The sequence below is a fragment of the Chrysemys picta genome, chromosome 9 (genome assembly GCF_011386835.1).
Source record: "Chrysemys picta bellii isolate R12L10 chromosome 9, ASM1138683v2, whole genome shotgun sequence".
Classification (NCBI taxonomy): domain Eukaryota; kingdom Metazoa; phylum Chordata; order Testudines; family Emydidae; genus Chrysemys; species Chrysemys picta.
The window spans coordinates 87277786-87296094 of record NC_088799.1 but is presented as its reverse complement, the minus strand read 5'-3'; the positions used below and the strand labels follow the sequence as shown (position 1 = coordinate 87296094).

Genomic DNA, 18309 nt, shown 5'->3' with positions numbered 1-18309 from the left:
GAGACCACAGTCCTTATATGCAAATCCATACAGAATGCACAGGAGTCATGGGCAGGCTGACTCATACTGATCCATGAACATCTGTTATGTAATATCAAGGTCTGCCAGGCCCAGAAGGTCCACGGGGTCCCCCTGGAAATGGAGGATTTAAAGGAGAAAAAGGAAACCCAGGTCAGTCAGGCCAGCCTGGCCTCCCTGGTCTAAAAGGAGATCAAGGACAACCTGGACGCCAGGTATGATAAGGAGTGATGCTTATTTCTAGCTGGGAGTGTTTTATTTTTAAAAAGAGTAAAATATGGAGCCTTCTAGTTGGAAGATGCATTTTATAATGAACCTAAAGCCAGACTGTAGTTTCTAACACTCTGGAACAGATCCTGGCTTCTAGTGGGCAGAGGAGGTGTAGAGGATGTTGGGATCACCGCTAACCCTCTTCCCTCCCGCACACAGGTGGCTGGGCAGGATTTCTCCATAGTGTCCAAGTGAGAGCAACAGTAGCTAATGCGTCCCCTTGCTCTGTTGCCCCTTGCCAGTGAGGGATGATGACAAATTTCCCAGTCAGAGAGAGAGAGAGAGTGTGTGTGTGTGTGTGTGTGTGTGTGTGTGTGTATTATATACCACTGTAGGCCACCCACTGGTCCTGTTCACAGATGTAATAATAAATGAGCCCTATTGCATGCTCTCCTTTTTTTTCTGTGGATTTATACATTCATGGTGCTGTTTCCTGGCTCATTAGGTTTCTAAGTGTAGCAAGAAAGCTTGGAAATCCTATAGATTCTTGTTTGTCCCCAGTCCACCTTTTTTCTCTCCTGAGACTCAATGAGAAGATTAAATAATTGTGAAGCTACTTTTTTTAGGGTGATCCTGGTCGTCCCGGCCTGAATGGAATGAAAGGTGATCCTGGGGTTCCAGGTGTTCCAGGATTTCCAGGTATTTAAAAATCATTTCAAACAAAGCCTTTAGAACTCAGTAATGTCCAACTAGTAGAGGAGAGGAGCCCGCTTTGGGCACTCATGCTGTAGATTTTTTCAGGAAGCACATACTTTCACTGTGTAACTGTATTGGTTTGGTGTTTCAGGTATGAAGGGTCCCATTGGCCCTCCAGGAGCAATTGGTTTTAAAGGTGATCAAGGCCCATCAGGTTCACCAGGTATGAATCATGGTTGATGCTACCCTGCCACTTTCTTGTCTTCGGGGAGGTAGAATTGGACCCAAAGGCATGGAACCAAGTCCATTCCTGGTGTAACTCACTCAGGGGCAGAGATACCCCAGCAATGGAATTTTGTCCTTGTTGTGCTATGATATGAATAGCAATTTAAACACCATTATAAAATAACAAACACCATTCATTGTTTTTAAAACTTTCCTTCCACTTTCGTAGTAAGGGAAAAGCCACTTAGATATCTGATGTAGACCCATCCCTCTTCATTCAGTGGAAAGAAGCTGCTCAGGAGGGAGGGGGTAGCTAATGATTTCCCGTTCCGACACTTCCTCCACTGAGTTTTTTCAATGTGGTTGTTTTGTGGTACCATGGAGAAAAGGACTTCAGCACAGTCTAACACCAGTAATAAAGCTGACTTTACTCTGTGTTTCCTTGGATATATGGAACAGCCCCTATAAGAGTCAGTCTATCCTTTTTGCAAGGATGCAACTAAGAGCAGATTTTTGACTTGAACCTCTAGTTGCACTGTTTATTCCATTGATCAGATCTCTTGGCTGATGTCATCTTAAAGAATTATAGGGCTGATGAACTAATCAAACTTCCCTGTGTGTCTTTTGGAGTCACCTCCATCTTGGATTGTCCGTCTCTCTAATACAAACTTTCTTTATCCTAGGTCCACCAGGCTTACCTGGCCCTGCTGGACAAACCATTGTAGTAAAAGGTGACCCAGGTCCTCCAGGTCCACCAGGCCAGCCTGGATTGAAAGGGCCACCTGGATTGTCAGGCCCACCAGGATTGCCAGGTATGGTGGACTGCAGGCTTTACTGCTTATGTTTATAGGAAGTGACTAGTTAACAGGATGCAGTAGACCATTTGTCCTAGGATGCAGTACACGGTTTCCTCCAGAGAGGTTCCTGGGTTTATTTGCTGAGACTTAGGTGTGCTTGCAAGAATGTAACTTTCATTGCTCCATTTATTTTTCTAGGTCCAATAGGCCTTCCTGGGGATCCTGGGCGAGATGGACTTCCTGGATTTGATGGTCCAGGAGGACGCAAAGGCGAGAGAGGACTTCCAGGCCAACCAGGTATAATAAGTACCCTAGTTCTGGTGAGGAGAAAGGGGGTTGGTATGTTAAAAAAAAATAACACTTTTTTTTTAAATTCGCTTCTTAAGAATGCAGACAAATGTCAGGACTTGTATTCTGTTGCAATTCACATGCAACAATGTTACATTTTTAGGAATAGGGTGTCCCAGCTATCCTGCTGTTAGATAGTCCAATATGGTGTCTTTGCTGGCATATGCTGTAGGCTTGTAAAAGTCATTAGTCTTAAAACCGCACAGTGGCAAACTCAGTACCGGTATTGTTGCTGGATCCATTCCCTGGATGTTGTTTTATTTCACTTTGTTTTGAGTTCAATAGAACACTCTTCGCAGCCTGTGACACATGGTGTATAATTAGGACAGAAACAAACAAAGAGGAGTAGAAGCTGGGAAAATAAAGTGTTATGTTTTTGCATTGAAACAATGAATCAGAAAAACTGTTCTCATGGGGAAAGAATTCCATCAAGTCAGGTCTGTGTGGAGCAAAGGCACTGAACGGGGGGAGGGGAAAAGTTTAACTAGACACCAGCTAAAATCTATTAAAAGCACCAGGACCCAAAGTCCCATTAACTTTCAGTGAAATTTGGACTCTTAAGTGTTTGTCACTTTTGAAAATTTTACCCATCAACTAGAAATAGAAGGCAAGTGGGGAGTAGGTGGGAATCAAATTATGCAAATAAGATGGTGCTCCAAAGTAGCATGCCTTGAATGCTTGAGTCGGAACCCTCAGGGCTGAATCTTCATCTGGAGGAGGCGGAGGTTCTAGATTGTAACTTGTACCAAGTTTTCTAAAAAGCCAGGAGACAAACAAAATGATGGGAAGGAATATGCATAATGAAGTTAAAGATCAGTGCTGGTGAGAAAAGGTCAACATTTCAACAACACAAAGAGGCAAAAAATTCCACAAAATATTTTTTGGAATTGTTTGCCCTGTTTTTTTGACCAGCTCTTTGAAATATTCTGTTAGCATAGTTTGAAAACATGCAAGAAGAGAATGTCCTGAAGAACCAGGAAGGAAAAAGATCCAACTTTCTAGAAATTGAGTCTTAAAACTTAGCTAATTAAGAGCAATGACAAAGAGGGACCCTGAAGTTCCCAGGCACGTTCTTTATGCTCTGCTCTAAGGTTGTTATGGCATATTTTATCTTCCATTCTTAGAGCCTGTTCCAGAGCCCATTGCAGTCTTTCCATTTATTTCAGTGGATTTTGGATCTCCTCGAAGAGAGGGAGTGTGTTCTAGCATAAGACCCTTAGCTCAGCTCTGCCATTGACTTGCTTTGTGACCTGTAAGCAAGTCAGGTAGGGCTAACTTGCTAAGCTGCACATACAGTTGTGTGGGTTTGGAATGGCTTACCTACCCTGTTCATAGCTAACTACAGTACTCTATGGCCCCCACTTACTGTAGTTTCTGAGCACTTCTCAGACTAAGGCATTTATCCTCAGAACACACCTGTGAGATATGGCGATACTATTAGTCTCATTATTTTATAGCTGGGGAACAGTCACCGAGGGACTTAAATGACTTGCCCAAGACCACACCGGAAGCCTGTGAAAGTACCCTGGAGCAGGATATTGCACAAAGGTCTCCCAAATTGCAGATTAGCACCCTAACCATTGGACCAACCTTCTTCCTTGTTGGAGCCATTGAGTACCTAAGAAACATTGCACAGGCTGATTAGACAATCGGTTTTGCTTGCTGTCATGTGCAGTTTAGAACATTGAGCTCTTCTGGGTTAATTTTCAGACATGCTGAGCAATTCTAAAGCCAACCGAGGTCAATGGGAGTTTGGGAGGTGTGGCTGCGTCCATACCTCTGAAAATCAGGTCCTTCATTTCTACAGGCCTGCACTTATTTACCTTTTGAAAACCCCTTTTGAAAACCGGGGAGAATATTCACCTGATTCGTAGGAGCGTTTGGGCTTCATGAATGTGTTCAAAGTGTGCTGTGTTCCTTGGATGAAATGTTCTCAAGTAGTTAACAGATATGCGAACAAATGTCTGCGCTGTGCTTCTCCTGTGTAAACAGGCTTTCAAGGTACGCAGGGACCGCCTGGTCCTGATGGCTTGCAAGGCCCACCAGGTCCTCCTGGAACAGCTTCTGTTGCTCATGGGTTCCTTATAACTCGACACAGCCAGACTACAGACACACCCCTGTGCCCACAAGGAACAATAAGGATATACGATGGATTTTCTCTTCTGTACGTGCAGGGAAATGAGAGAGCCCATGGCCAGGACTTAGGTGAGATGCATCGTATGCACTATTGGTGCGGGCTTTTTTACAGGCTTGTAATCCCTGAGAATCCTACAGCCCAGAAGGTCATTCAGATAAAGGTAGGGACTTGACTGCTGAGATCTGTCATCTCCATGGGCTTGCACCTGCACCTTAAAGATGAGTGGTCACACACTGAAATTCACAGGCAATATTTTGCCTGCATATTGCAGTTTGGCAATCCATGCTGTGCATTCATAAGAGGCTGAGAAGAATATGCAGATAGGGTTTAAAAGGGGGAGGAGGGGGTGCTACATTTCCTTTAAGCACAGTAAGATGAGAATTCTTTTCTGTATCATAATTCATATATGTGTATATCTTATTCTGTAGGTACTGCTGGGAGCTGTCTCCGCCGTTTCAGCACCATGCCCTTCATGTTCTGTAACATCAACAATGTGTGCAATTTTGCATCAAGAAATGATTATTCCTATTGGCTGTCCACTCCAAAGCCAATGCCAATGAGCATGGAGCCACTGACTGGGCAGAGCATTCAGCCATTCATTAGCCGGTGAGCCAAAATAGGCCGTCAGATTTTGTGTGGGATCTGAATAGGTAGCACGTCTTGTTGAAATGTGGTTTTGGGCCTGCAGGCTGAATATTAAGACATGGTAAAAAGATTAATCAGTTGTATGTATTTTCCCTGAGGAATAGTAGAACAACTTCTTATTTTAATGGCGGTGAATGTGTTATGTGTGTAATCCAGTTTAGTGCCTCAGAGCAGGGGACTGGCAACCACTACTGATTGCTACTTTTATTTCCACGGCACCTAAGAATGCCATGGACATTTTCATAGTTTTTCATTTTTAATCCATCCGTTGATCTAAAATCTCATGAATTTCGGTGCTTTTAAGGGGACATCATCATTTAAAAACATTTTTAAAAACACATTAATAGGCCCAAAGCTTTTAAATGTCTGTTTTTACTTCTCATTGATGCATAGCACTTCTTGTGCTTTATTTAGCATGGACAGTGAAAGTAGACTAGACTAGTTTCCCTTTTTAAAACCATTTTCACCTTCTGGTTCTCAGCAGCATCACAATACTATAGTATTTGGGTTGCAAACACTGCAGGACAATCCAGGCAAAAAGAGATTGTTTTGAATGGACCTGTTTACATTTCTGAAAACATTTCTGTTAATATCAAGGTTTGTGAAACTTGCGTAACAAAGCCTACAATTCTGGGCCAAAATCACTACCTCACAAAGTCCCATCAACTCTGCTCTTTGAATAGCATATAACCTTAAATTGTGCATCTGGGCATATTTTTATGATTTATGTAGCATCCACAACGTACTAGAGGCTATGAACATACACAAGGAGAGACAATTAGTGACATAAAGAACATATAATCATATCTTATGAAGAGAGACAGATGTTTGCATATTTCCTTTCACCCAAGGATCCCAAAGTACTTAACAAACTTTACAAACTATGAGCCAAATTCTCAGCTGGCAAAACTCCATTGCTTTTGGGGGAATTTTGCCAACTGAAAATTTGGCCCTATATTTAAATATATTTCATGCATCCCTGAAATGTAATGTCCTATGGGAAACCTTTTAAACAATGCGTTGCAGCACTGTGTCACAGTTGTGGACAGAAAGTGAAGCATGCCTTATCCAGTGGAAACTAGAAGGAAGGGGTGAGCAGAAACTAACTACCAGCCTGGAAGTTGGTCTGGATGCTGGATCTAGCAAGCCTAGTCTTTTATAAAAGTGTCAAGGGAATCTTTAATGAGCATAAGTGGTCAGGACCTTGTCTCTACCTTTCATCGCAAGCCAATACAGAATTGCTGCTCTTATCTGGCACAAAGACTTAAAATTTTATGGGGACTGGATGGTTGCTCAAAGGTACCCAGAGTAACTTCCAGGAAAAAAAGCTCTTCCCAGCTTGACCCATCGACTCATCTGTTAGAGATTCTGCAATTCTTTGAGTAGTTGTTCCTGTAGGTATGTGCACACGCCTATGAGCTTTCAATCAGAGATTTTTGGTAGCAGTGTCCGTATGCCAATACCTGCGCCCTACACATCCTCATGCTCCAACCCAAGGATAAATAGGGGAGTTTATCTGCTCCAGTTCCTTCTCAACCACCTGTGGCTCGAGATGGAGAGCTGTGGTGCCCAGTAGCTTTAGCCTTACTTTGCTTGCTTGCTTTTTCTTTTCTTTAGTTTGTGGTTTTATTTTTTTCCTCTGTGCAAGCTATGTGCTTTTGGGGTAGGGGGTTCCCCTCACCTTTCTTTTCATGGTCGGGACTTCCTGCCTGCCCTCAGCCCCTTTTTGTCTGTGGCCTTCATGGCTTGTACCAAAAACACCAAGATTCAAACCCTGCCAGACCTTCCCCTCAGTGACAGGCATTCCAGCTGCTTCCACTGTCTCAGTGGATTTCATGTACCATTGACGTGTAAGGTCTATGTGGGCTGAAGACCCAGGAAACTGAGAGGGGACAGATTGAAGATGCTCCTTACAGAGTGTTCTTTAAGACCCACTGCCTCTTCGGGGTCTGATTTTTTTTTTCTTCCCTCCAGCTGTGGCCTCCATCTCAGCTCCCTTACCCCTGTCTGGGTTCCCCACACCCGGAGACATGGCCCTGCTCCCGGCCCCAGCTCTGGTGGATGGAGGGGAGGGGAGGGGAAGAGCGCAGACAGGGGAAGGGGAGGGCATGAGAATAAAAAGTAAAAACTGCTTTCAGCACCCCCACTATTAAAAGTGTTCCAGCACCACTGCCCATTGTAGATACTTTCAAAGATGCTGCCTGGTGGACTGTGCACACCTTTTCCCACCACTATGCTCATTGTGCATGCTTCCATAGCAGGTGCAGCTGTTCTCCAAACTGTACTAGATCCTTCTCAGCACCCACCTCCGTAGTTGGAGCACTGCTTTGGAATCACCTAAAGCGTAGCACGCAGAGGGATAACTACTCGAAGAAGAAGAAGGAGAGGTTAATTACCTGTACAGTAACTGGAGTTCTTTGAGTGGGTGCTCCACTACCTGCCCTCCTTCCCCTCTACACTGTAGTCCTTGCCATGCCAGATTTTATAGTTTAGAAGGAACTGGAGCAGTGGCAGTTCTGCATTCCCCTATATGCCCTTGAATCAAAGCACAAGGATTTATAGGGCAGAGGCACAGATCCAAGACACTGCTACTAGAAATCTCTGATGGAAAGCATGTGGGTGCTCACACACACCTAGAGTGGAGCACCCATAGGAACAAATCATCTGAAAGAACTCCATTTACTGTACTAGTAAATAACATCTCTGAATATGAGTCTTCACTGTTAGCTTTGTGCAAAATATTACTGGGCCAATTTCTGCCACTGCTTATGTAGATACAACTCCACATGAAGATACTGGGAGGTGAAGCCATGTAACAGAGCAAAATTGGGCTTGAGTGTCCAGCTAATCAGAGGTGCTGGAACTAGGTGCTGCAGCACCCCCTCACTTAAAGTGGTTTCCATTATATACAGGATTTACAGTTTGGTTCAGTGGCTCACAGCACCCCCACTATACAAATTGTTCCAATACCCCTGGAGCTAATAATTAATTAGAATGAAAGTGCAAGAACATCTGTCTTTAAGGTCACTGTTTCAAATCTTGCCCATATCCGTAGCGTCACTGTCTTTCAACAGTTGTTTGGATCGTCTAGATGAAATGAGTTGACATTTGGAGTCTATTACTTTGTGGCTTTTACGATTTGGATACAAACCCAGTATGACTGGCATACGTGCCAACAGTCTCAGATGACAAGCTAATGACTGAGGGCCTGATCCAATGCCCGTTTAAGCCATTGGGAATCTTTCAATGGCCTTTGGATCACGCTCAGATTATTCTGAAGACTGAACTCCACTTTCTGACCTGTGGCACCGTTCCCTTGAAATCAGGATTAGTGCACAACAGGCAGGATAGTGTGGCAAGCTAGTACTACCACTATGTATTTGACCTATTATGTGGAAAACCAAAGGATGTTAGCTTTCAGTACTGTCAGTCTAGCACCTTTTAAGGAGTCTACTGTAGTATATATTTTTAAACAGAGCTCTCCCAATTTTACCTGCGTAAGAAGTGGTTGATTGGGCTCATTAAAGGTTAGTTTTTTTTAAAGGTACTCAATGCAATTAGATACAAAAAAAAATTCTGTTCTGTATTCCTATTTGTTTCACTGATGCAGTGGGAAATTCTGCATACATATAAAACTGTTCGAGGGGTGCAGTAGATCTAAATTGTTACAGCAGTCTTTCTTACATTATTTTTTCCCAATTTTTCCTGTCATTTCTCTACATTCTTCTGAAATAAAATTTGTATTTGGCTTACTTAATACATTATTGTAATGGCGTAATGTTTCTTTTATACCTCTCCTCATGTTCAGATGTGCAGTGTGTGAAGCTCCTGCCATGGTCATTGCTGTCCATAGTCAGACCATTCAAATTCCATCATGTCCGCAAGGTTGGGACTCTCTTTGGATTGGTTATTCTTTCATGATGGTAAGGGCCTTCTCCTCTCTCCCCAAATTGACTGTTAACTGTTTGTGTTTTGTACTAGCTACTTCGGGATTTTCTGATACAAACAACAGTTTGTACCATTAAAATGACATTTACCTGTAGCTGCCAACTATGGTAACAGAGATCAGTTATTTCCCAAAATTCAGATGCCACTGTAATCGGTAACCCTAGGTGAACGTTATCTACGGCATTGTCTTAACAGGAAAAAAGAATTAACTTGATTTTTTGAAACAGGGTGACTTCTCCTAGTGCTTATGGATCCCAATTTAACTTACAAGTTGTTTCTTTTCTAGCACACTAGTGCTGGTGCAGAGGGCTCGGGACAGGCCTTGGCATCCCCAGGTTCCTGTTTGGAAGAATTCCGCTCAGCTCCTTTTATTGAGTGTCATGGTCGTGGTACTTGTAATTACTACGCTAATTCATACAGTTTCTGGCTGGCAACTGTAGAGATAGCAGAAATGTTTAGGTAAGAGAGCTTATTTCTTGCACATCACTTATTGTGTACTGAATGCATTGGAAATCACATTTATTTTCTAAGGACAAATGGTGATTTAGATCCTTATTTGAAGACTTATTAATCCTTGTAAAACTGGTAATTTGTGCCTTTTCCCTTGTCTAAATGTGTCTGTCATGCTTTCTAAGACCAGTTTTTCAGGAATTGTTTACTTGACAAAATCCTTTACATCTTGTCCGAACTTGCTGGGGTGCATTCTATTGCCTGTTTTGCAAGGGCTGAGAGCTACTTTCTGCCCACCCTTACTCATATTGACTAGTAGCTTATTCCAAAAGTAGTCCCATTGTAATGAGTGGGACAATATCAAAGAGTGATGTATTTATTCAATGTGAATAACGATGTCACAGTCTGACACTGAATGATCATTTTTGTGTTTTTTTTCTTGACATTTAGACAGACTCAAATATCTCACATGTTGATTGCAGAAGTACAGGGGGGAAATCCTGGCCCCACTGAAGTCAATGGAAGTTTTGCCATCGACTTCTCTGGGGCCATGATTTCACCTTAGAATTTTGCAAACTCTTCAGGTTTCTACTCTTATCGCTTCCTTCACACGTTTAGAGTGGCACTGTTGTTCTGTGGAAAAATAACTTGCTTTCATAGATACTGATTTTATTACCGAATGGTGACTTGTGTCTCAAATGAGAATTAACAAGTTCTGACTGCAGCTGTATTGAAAACTGACTGCTGTACACTTGACAAATGTTGCACAATGAGCTTTATCCACAAAATGTGTTATGCAACATTAGTGGGTATCGACAACATGGAAATTAAGTTACTTCCCATAAGAACACCTAAGTAGTACCATTTATTTTTGTATTAGGCAGTCATTATGCCATTGGTTTGCAGTGTGGCTGATCAGTGGTAATTACATGTTTTCCTGACCAGTAATAACCCTCATGGATCTTTTAATCTCATTTTCCTCATCATCATCATTCACTATTTTCAATCTCACCCAAACTTAGCTTTCTATTTATTTCTCCTTTTCCTTTTCAAAAATGTGTTTATACCGTTCACTTGAAAGAAGTGGACTACTCGTATGTGACCAAGTAATGACAGGCTTGCATGTGATGGGAGGGGCAGGGCTCAACAGCCAGGGGTTCACTTCCAGTTTGTCTTTTAGGAATATAAGCTTATGCTTCAGGGTTTCAGCCAGCCATCTGCAGGGGTCAGGAAGATATTCTTTCCCCCCCTCCACTGTGTGGTATTTTGCTTTGTTTTATTTTTTAAATCTCCTTCCAGGGGTTGGCAGCCTTTCAGAAGTGAAAAGAACAGGAGTACTAACAAATTTGTTAGTCTCTAAGGTGCCACAAGTACTCCTGTTCTTTTTGCGGATACAGACTAACACGGCTGCTACTCTGAAACCATTCAGAAGTGGTGTGCCGAGTCTTCATTTATTCACTCTAATTTAAGGTTTTGCGTGCCAGTAATACATTTTAACATTTTTAGAAGGTCTCTTTCTATAAGTCTATAATATATAACTAAACTATTGTTGTATGTAAAGTAAATAAGGTTTTTAAAATGTTTAAGAAGCTTCATTTAAAATTAAATTAAAATGCAGAGCTCCCTGGACCAGTGGCCAGGACCCAGGCAGTGTGAGTGCCACTGAAAATCAGTTCGTGTGCCGCCTTTGGCACGCATGCCATAGGTTGCCTAGCCCTGCTCCTTTCTCTGAAGCATCAGAACTGGCCACAGCTGGAGATGACATTGAATGGAGAGAGTCAGGCCTCTGAGGTGGCACTGAGCATTCTCTCTCAGGTGCTTGGCTGGAGGGTTCCTGTTCAAATGCTCACGGTCTAACTGATCACCATACGTGGGGTCAAGAAGGAATTTTCCAAGTCAGATTGGCAGTGACTGGGGATTTTTTGCCTTCCTCTGCAGGGTGTTGGGTACGGGTCACTTGCCAGGGTTATCTAGATATATCTCACTTTATCATCGTTTCCCTGCCATTGAGGGCTCTCAAGAACTGGTGCACCTCGGTCCCGCCTACAGGCGGATAGTAGTCTAGCCTCCTGTGAGCTGTAATACTTTGGTCTAATTTTGGTTGTTGGCTTTAGTGTGTGAGTGCTGGGTGCCACTGGTGGCTGGTGATATACAGAAGGTCAGACAGATCATCTGGTGGTCCCTTCTGCCCTTAAACTCTATGACCGAGATGGACTTTTTTTTTATAATCACTCATATACGTACCCTTACACAGCAGAAGGAAATAATTTATTAAATCTGTCATCTTTACATTTTCACCTCAATTGGACAGTGACATTTGATTATGAAATAATCCCATTCAAATGAGAAATCAAAAGATTACAGATGTAAATTCTTCCATGTTGGGCGGCCGGGGGTGGGAGGGGAGATAGATTGTGTTGTATTTTGTAATTGCCCAACAAATGTCATTTCTAAAAGACACCCTTTACTCAAATCGGTGTTTGTGGACTGTCCGGCATGTTGGGCTGACGTAGTTTGCTGGCACAGCACCATCTACATATTGAAATACTGGTCTAAAACAAACAACTGTCACAACTCATGAGGGATTTTAGGGAGAGTAATGAAATAAGTGCTTGATCAAGGAAGGTGGTAAGCACATGCAGTTCCCTTCCAGGAAGGCATTTAAGCACATCCTTAAGTCCTATTGATGTGAAAGGCACTCAGCACCTTGCAAGTCCAGGCTCCTGTAAGCATAAGAAAAGCTAACCTTGTGTGTTTGTGTTTCCATCAACCAGTAAACCTCAGTCAGAGACATTGAAAGCTGGAGACCTGAGGACACGTATTAGTCGTTGTCAAGTTTGTATGAAGAGGACGTAACATCTTGGAGAATTTTTGTAAAACAATGAGAATTCCTAGGGTGCACTGTCCTCCTGCTGTAACAATGGTGCTACTGTGCGAAAAGAAAAAAAACAAAAACAAATCCAAACTGTATTAAAAGTGCAAATTCAGGTGTACCTCACCAAAGTGCCAAACCAAGGCTGTCTGGTGCATATTTGACAAAAGGACTAAGACAAAGGAATTGATCTCTTGGAAATGCAAAAGACGCTTGAGGTTCACAAAGGATCAGAAGATGAAGTTTTCATTTCTCTCCTAGTACCCATGGCACTTTTTTGATCAACCAAGAGAACAACAACAAAATACAACGCACTGAGTATGTTTAAAATAACAAGACTGCAGTTTTGATAAACACTTTTTCATGGTGCTACTAACCCTACTGTATCCCAGGTTTTTAATATGAAATGTTAAGCTTATTTCTCTTTGTAAGTAATGAAATGTGTATATTGTGTAAACACCTTTTTAATTCAAACCTTCAATTATTTAGACACAAATCAGCCTAAAATCACTCTTCACAAAAAGTGTATTAAAAACAAGTTTAAATATACAGCAGTATTTTATATAAAATCAAGGGCAATGGAGAGAATCTATACCTCTTACACCAAACTACTACTGATTTTTAAAGTTTTGTTTCCTCCCTCAAGTTCCAATCTGACTTTATTTGGGGAATGTACAATACTTCTCTAGTCATTTTGATCAGGGTTTTAAATGTTTATACTTACACCATGCTATCGATGGTGTTATTTGTGCTTAGAAATCGAAACCATTTTAAAAGGATTTTTTTATTCTGTGAAAATATGTGAAATGATTAGCCATATCCAATGTCTTTTTTTTTTTAAATAAAAACAAGTCATATTCATGATTTAGTAGTAACCAGTTTGCTTCAGCAAAAAATACCCCTTGGAAATATCAAATTGCCAAAGCATTTAAGATTATGCTTACAAAAACTTTCTTTGCTCCGAAGTGGTGTCATGTATATTATCCAGAATAGCTGTACACTCTGAAAAAACTGAAATAAAGCAAAAACTGGCTAAAACTGATTTTTCATATTTATAAATGTATCCTCTAATCATTCTTATGTGAATTATACACATCCATGATGGATTTATACAAGGCAACAGTTTTTGTGTGTGTATAATTCAATAAAGGCCGTGAAAGGTCATAGAGCTCCTTGTTTCTTGCATCAGTATATAAGAATCCTACTGTATCTGTCCTAGATTGTCACGTTTTGCAATAGTTGCAAAGAAATTATCACATTTTGTACACAGAACTTTGTGCTTGTTTGATTTCTGTGGTTAATTCTATTTCTTGCATTTATGTATAAGCTTTTAGCACTCCCCAGCAAAGGAAGTGAGACTGTGCGTTTTCCAGGTGATCAGCCTTCCTTGAGATATTCATTGTATTTTCCTATCTTCACCATTCATTAGGACAAATGTAGCCTGAGAATTAATGTATTGCTTTATAAAAGTGAAGTATATTTCATCTTATTTTGAGTAACTAATTATCAGTGACATCTGGCTAATGGCTGTTCTGCCTCCGAATTTCTGATGCCAGCTATACATTAGGCTTGCAGCCACTCAAAAAAAAATAATATATATCCCTGCTGAAAACTGAGACAGAAATGAGTTACTAGGCGAGGTGCCAAAGGTTAATAAAATGAGATAAGTGGAGGATTAACAGCATTTGTGTAAATATGAAAATGGCAATTATACACAGGTTTACTCTAAAATATAATAGTGTCATCTTGGTGTGTTTTTAAATGTTAAAGTAGTCTATGTACGCCTCATGCTTTGTTTATATGTGTATAACATTGGGGCATTGGGCCTGTAATACAGCCACAAGGCTCATGTCTACCCTTTTGTGAGTTGCCTGCAAATCCATGACGGTAGAAAGTGAACAAAACAACCAAACATTCCCTTCTACTTATTTTATTTGGTTGATCTTACATGTAAAGAAACAAAACTGAACCAGCTGCTGCTAACTCCAAACCAGAAAACCATTAATAAAGATGACATCAAACCCCAACTCTTGTCCCTCTTACCATAAACACCAGCCCCTGACTTATCGCTACCTCCCCAAGAACTAGGATTAAATAGATGGGCCTTGACCATTACATTGAGATTATGTATCTCAATACAGCTTGAGTACTTGTACTGATCACAGCTGTGTTGCAGTACAGCACAGGCAGAGTGGTAGGTTCCCCCATAAAAGAACTTGAGACAGATGAAAAGCGGGTCCTTCCTACATTATGGAGCCTGGGTTTCCACAATGACATTTCCTATGGCTGTTGGACCATGCATGCTCTTCCTAGGATCCTGCTAGTGTTGCTATATTCTGTGTTATGGTCTCATGCATCCTCTGGAGCATGTCAACGTCCCAGGGAATACTAGAGCAGCAATAAATTATGCAGGAATTTTCAGTATAAATTATAGTCCCTAGTGTAACAATGCATAGAACAGCTATTCCTTGATTCCTTGCGCTGTGGGTATGTCAAATCCGTTACTATCACATAACTGCTAGGTAACCAAAATAAAAGAGAGGGATGTGGGGCAGCTGCACACTGCTGGATGCTGCTGCATGGCTGCCTCTCCTGTGCATGGGCTGCCCGATCCCATGTTGCATGTTGCTGCTGCCATGCAGTACAGAAAAGCACTTGGATCTTAATACAATCCATGGTGATGTTTCCAGCAAACAGTTTTCAATATTGCTCTGTTAAGAAACAAAGGTCTAGAAAGGGAAGATGGTCTTGTAGTTACAGCGTTAGGCTAAGATCTGGGAGCTCTTCGTTCAATTCCCACCTCAGCCATATACTACTCCTTGTGTTACCTAGGCAAGTCCCTTAATCTCTCTGGGCCTCAATTTCTCATCTGTAAAATGGGGATGATTCTTTTTTTCCACATCTTTTGTCTTGTGCACTTAGTTTGTAAGCTCTTTGGACAGAGGCTCTCTCTCACTCTATGTGCAACACCTACAATAGGTGCTCAATCCTGGCTGGGGCCTCTTAGTGTACTGGAATATAACTACAACTGGCAAAACCTTCTGTTCTGCAGATTTTTAATATTACACGTGGAACAATCCTTTGACCTGCAGGGGGTTTGGAGACAAATCCGCACTACCAAAACTGCCTTTATCATTTTTCCCCCCAGGTTGGTTTCAGAATCCAAAAGGACCCACTTTTCAGGTCAGATGTGACCAAAATCTTGTGAAAACATGTATATAGTTTTGGAGCTGCCAAACCTGTTCTCAAGCCTTAGAATGGCCTCAAACCCAAATTGCAGCCTAAAGGTACTCTTGGATTTAAATACTACCACTCCACCATGAGAGCATTTAATGTAATTGTTTTTCTCAAGTAATTCAGTCTTGTAAATAAAGCAGTTGTGTTAGCTATAGAGCCTGGCCTATTCCTAGTTTACCTTCAGTAGTAATTATGTGGAAAATGGGTTAGGAGACAGATGATCCTTTATACAAATTGTACATGGATAAGATTTGTGTGTTAACCACATGAGGGCACTATAGGCTTTCAAAGATAATTTAAGAACAGTTAAGAGTGCCTACATCAGCAATGGTTTTAATAAGATAAAACATATCAAAATATGGAGGATGTTGATTAACTTTCTTTGCTCAATATTTGTCTCACCTGCTTTTATAGGTGTACTGCAAGCAGTTTGCTGAATTGATTGAATTGGTGTCTAACTTCATAATAGAATTGCTGCAAACTAGGCTGACCTGCTAAAGTATAACTTATAGAATACTAATGTAAATCTTTAAAACATTAACAGAGGGAGACAAGTCCCTGCCACTCTGTTGTACTCTTAAGTGTCAAAGTTGCACATGGGCCTCTCTCCTTATTGCCTTTCCTAGTAATGAGATTCCGGTGTTAATCCTTGTACCAAAGCTGTATATTGGCCGACTGTACCTTTAGGCTATTTTGTGGGTGTGGAGTGAGATTCATTTATACATCATACTTTGATGGTACGGTTCTCTGAAATTCTTCAAAGTGAAATATTTCAGAACCATTTGATTTAGGATGGACTAGAACAGTATATATGGACTTTGGATTTAATGCCTTCTAGACCTGTAACCAGTGAAAACTAACATCCCCTACACCAAAGGCTACTACAGTCTAATTGTAAGGTTTCATCAATTTTATTCTATTTTTTTTAAAGGTACAACTTTAAAAAATATTTCCTCTTTAAACAAATGTCAAAATGCTCATAGGTCAATGTGTCCAAAAGATCTGAGATCTCAGAAGAGCATTACCTTTTATATGTGTTTATTTCAATTGTATGGTATTTCCTAATATGCATGTTAGTAGCATGAGTCATTGTGCTGCCCACATTGTAGAGAAGTCTCTTTTGAGGGGCACCAGTGAGGGAAGTTTATTTTGCTAGGTTTAGAACTCTACTACTTTGAGCAATATATAGTTGTAACACAGATCTTTCCCAGCAGCAACCTATGGTTTACACCTTACACAATCCCTGGGGCTGGGGCTGTGATACTGTTGCTGCTATGGCTACCTCCACTGCAACCACAAGCCAGGAATTGTGCAAGAAAGATTGTGATAATCTAGTCTTCAGGAGTGTTTTATTGACAGAAAGCAGGACAGTGTTGCTAAGGAAAGGCAGGAGTAATGATCAGCTCAGAAATGCAGTAATGGAATATAGAGCCTTTCAAAACATAAGATCAGTACCTATAAAACTTGGAATATGAGGGATGGGTGATGAAATCGGTCATTTGTAGCAAACTAGTGATCACATCATAAAACCACTACAATTGGCAGAGGGATAAGGATTAACTGCTAGGTAAATCAAACTATGCTATTAGTCCTAAGAGTAACCCTTGCAGCTTATAGCAGAAGTGCAGTATTGGAAGTGCAGGTCACAGATGTTAAACTGGAGCATTCTGTGGGTTCACTACGCTCTGTCCCTCCCCTTTAAAGATAAGAATTTAGATTAACTTGATACTGTCACAAGGAAAAACATATCTGAACTAGGTATACATAAAATACTAGTTGAGGGGGTGGTTTGCCATGACTGAACTGGGGCTTTCCAACACTCTTACTATACTAGTAAGACGTTCTGAGCTCTGAAACCTCTACTACAATTAGCCACGAGTTCCTGGCCCCCTCTGAGATGTTCCTTTATGGTCTGTTGCAATTGAGGGAAGGAAAAACTATTGTTTAAAGGCCCCATCTATTGTTAATGGAAAAAAAGAGGAGAGAGGATATGGACATAGGTTTCTCTAGTCTATCAAGCACGATTAACTGGAATTTGAAGGCCACCTTTTTTCTTTCCAAAACCTGGAGAAGTCCAATAGGCAGAAAATAAGCACAGAGAATTGCCAAATATGGGAATTTTAAGGTTGTTCTGTACGTCACCATTTTTCTACCAACCGTACATGATGTATCCTGCCACACTAAGTATGCTCTTCACTTAACTATTTCTGTAACATTTCTATGAGATGCTGGATGTGTACTAGAGCTGCTCAAAAGAATCTTCCAACCAAAAGGCAACTTTTTTCTTTGCAAAAGTGTAACCATTTTTAAAATATGTAGCTTAGTCTTCCACTCCTTGATATGAAAATAGTGACTAATCACCTTCTGGTTTTGATCGAGGACTTCCCCTTGTTTCAAAGCTGATAGTTTGGTCTACTACCCAGCCCGAGGGTTGGTCCTTTAAAGACTAAAGCATTTAACACAGTTCAGGTCCAATGAGCCATTTAAGGTACCTAAAGCAGTTACTTTGTAAGGGACTGTTGCAACAGTCTTCATGGTATTTGGTAATTTTCACTGTTTGTTTACTTTTGGTATGACTGCTTCTGCCACATACTAAAAGTACTGTTTTCTTTTTCTTCCACAACATAGGCTGCTTGCTATAAAATGAGGCTCTGAATAAGGAGCCTAGTTAGGATAATCATTGTCTTACAAAAACTTGGTTAGAAGAACTTAAACTTACTTTCAGA

General features: G+C 41.1%; 2 protein-coding genes across 2 annotated transcripts in view; both read left to right on the top strand.

Moving 5' to 3' along the window:
- Window positions 1-13830, top strand: part of COL4A5 (collagen type IV alpha 5 chain) — a 138138-nt gene extending 124308 nt beyond the window's left edge. Inside the window, exons 42-51 of the mRNA XM_024106783.3 lie at window positions 100-233; window positions 855-927; window positions 1076-1147; window positions 1833-1961; window positions 2145-2243; window positions 4287-4499; window positions 4860-5037; window positions 8885-8999; window positions 9311-9483; window positions 12249-13830. Coding sequence (XP_023962551.2) covers window positions 100-233; window positions 855-927; window positions 1076-1147; window positions 1833-1961; window positions 2145-2243; window positions 4287-4499; window positions 4860-5037; window positions 8885-8999; window positions 9311-9483; window positions 12249-12330 — 1268 coding nt within the window. The 3' untranslated portion in view covers window positions 12331-13830. The remainder of the gene's footprint in view (window positions 1-99; window positions 234-854; window positions 928-1075; window positions 1148-1832; window positions 1962-2144; window positions 2244-4286; window positions 4500-4859; window positions 5038-8884; window positions 9000-9310; window positions 9484-12248) is intronic.
- LOC135973540 (uncharacterized) overlaps window positions 1-18309 on the top strand; it is a 904472-nt gene that overhangs the window by 741502 nt on the left and 144661 nt on the right. The window lies entirely within an intron of this gene.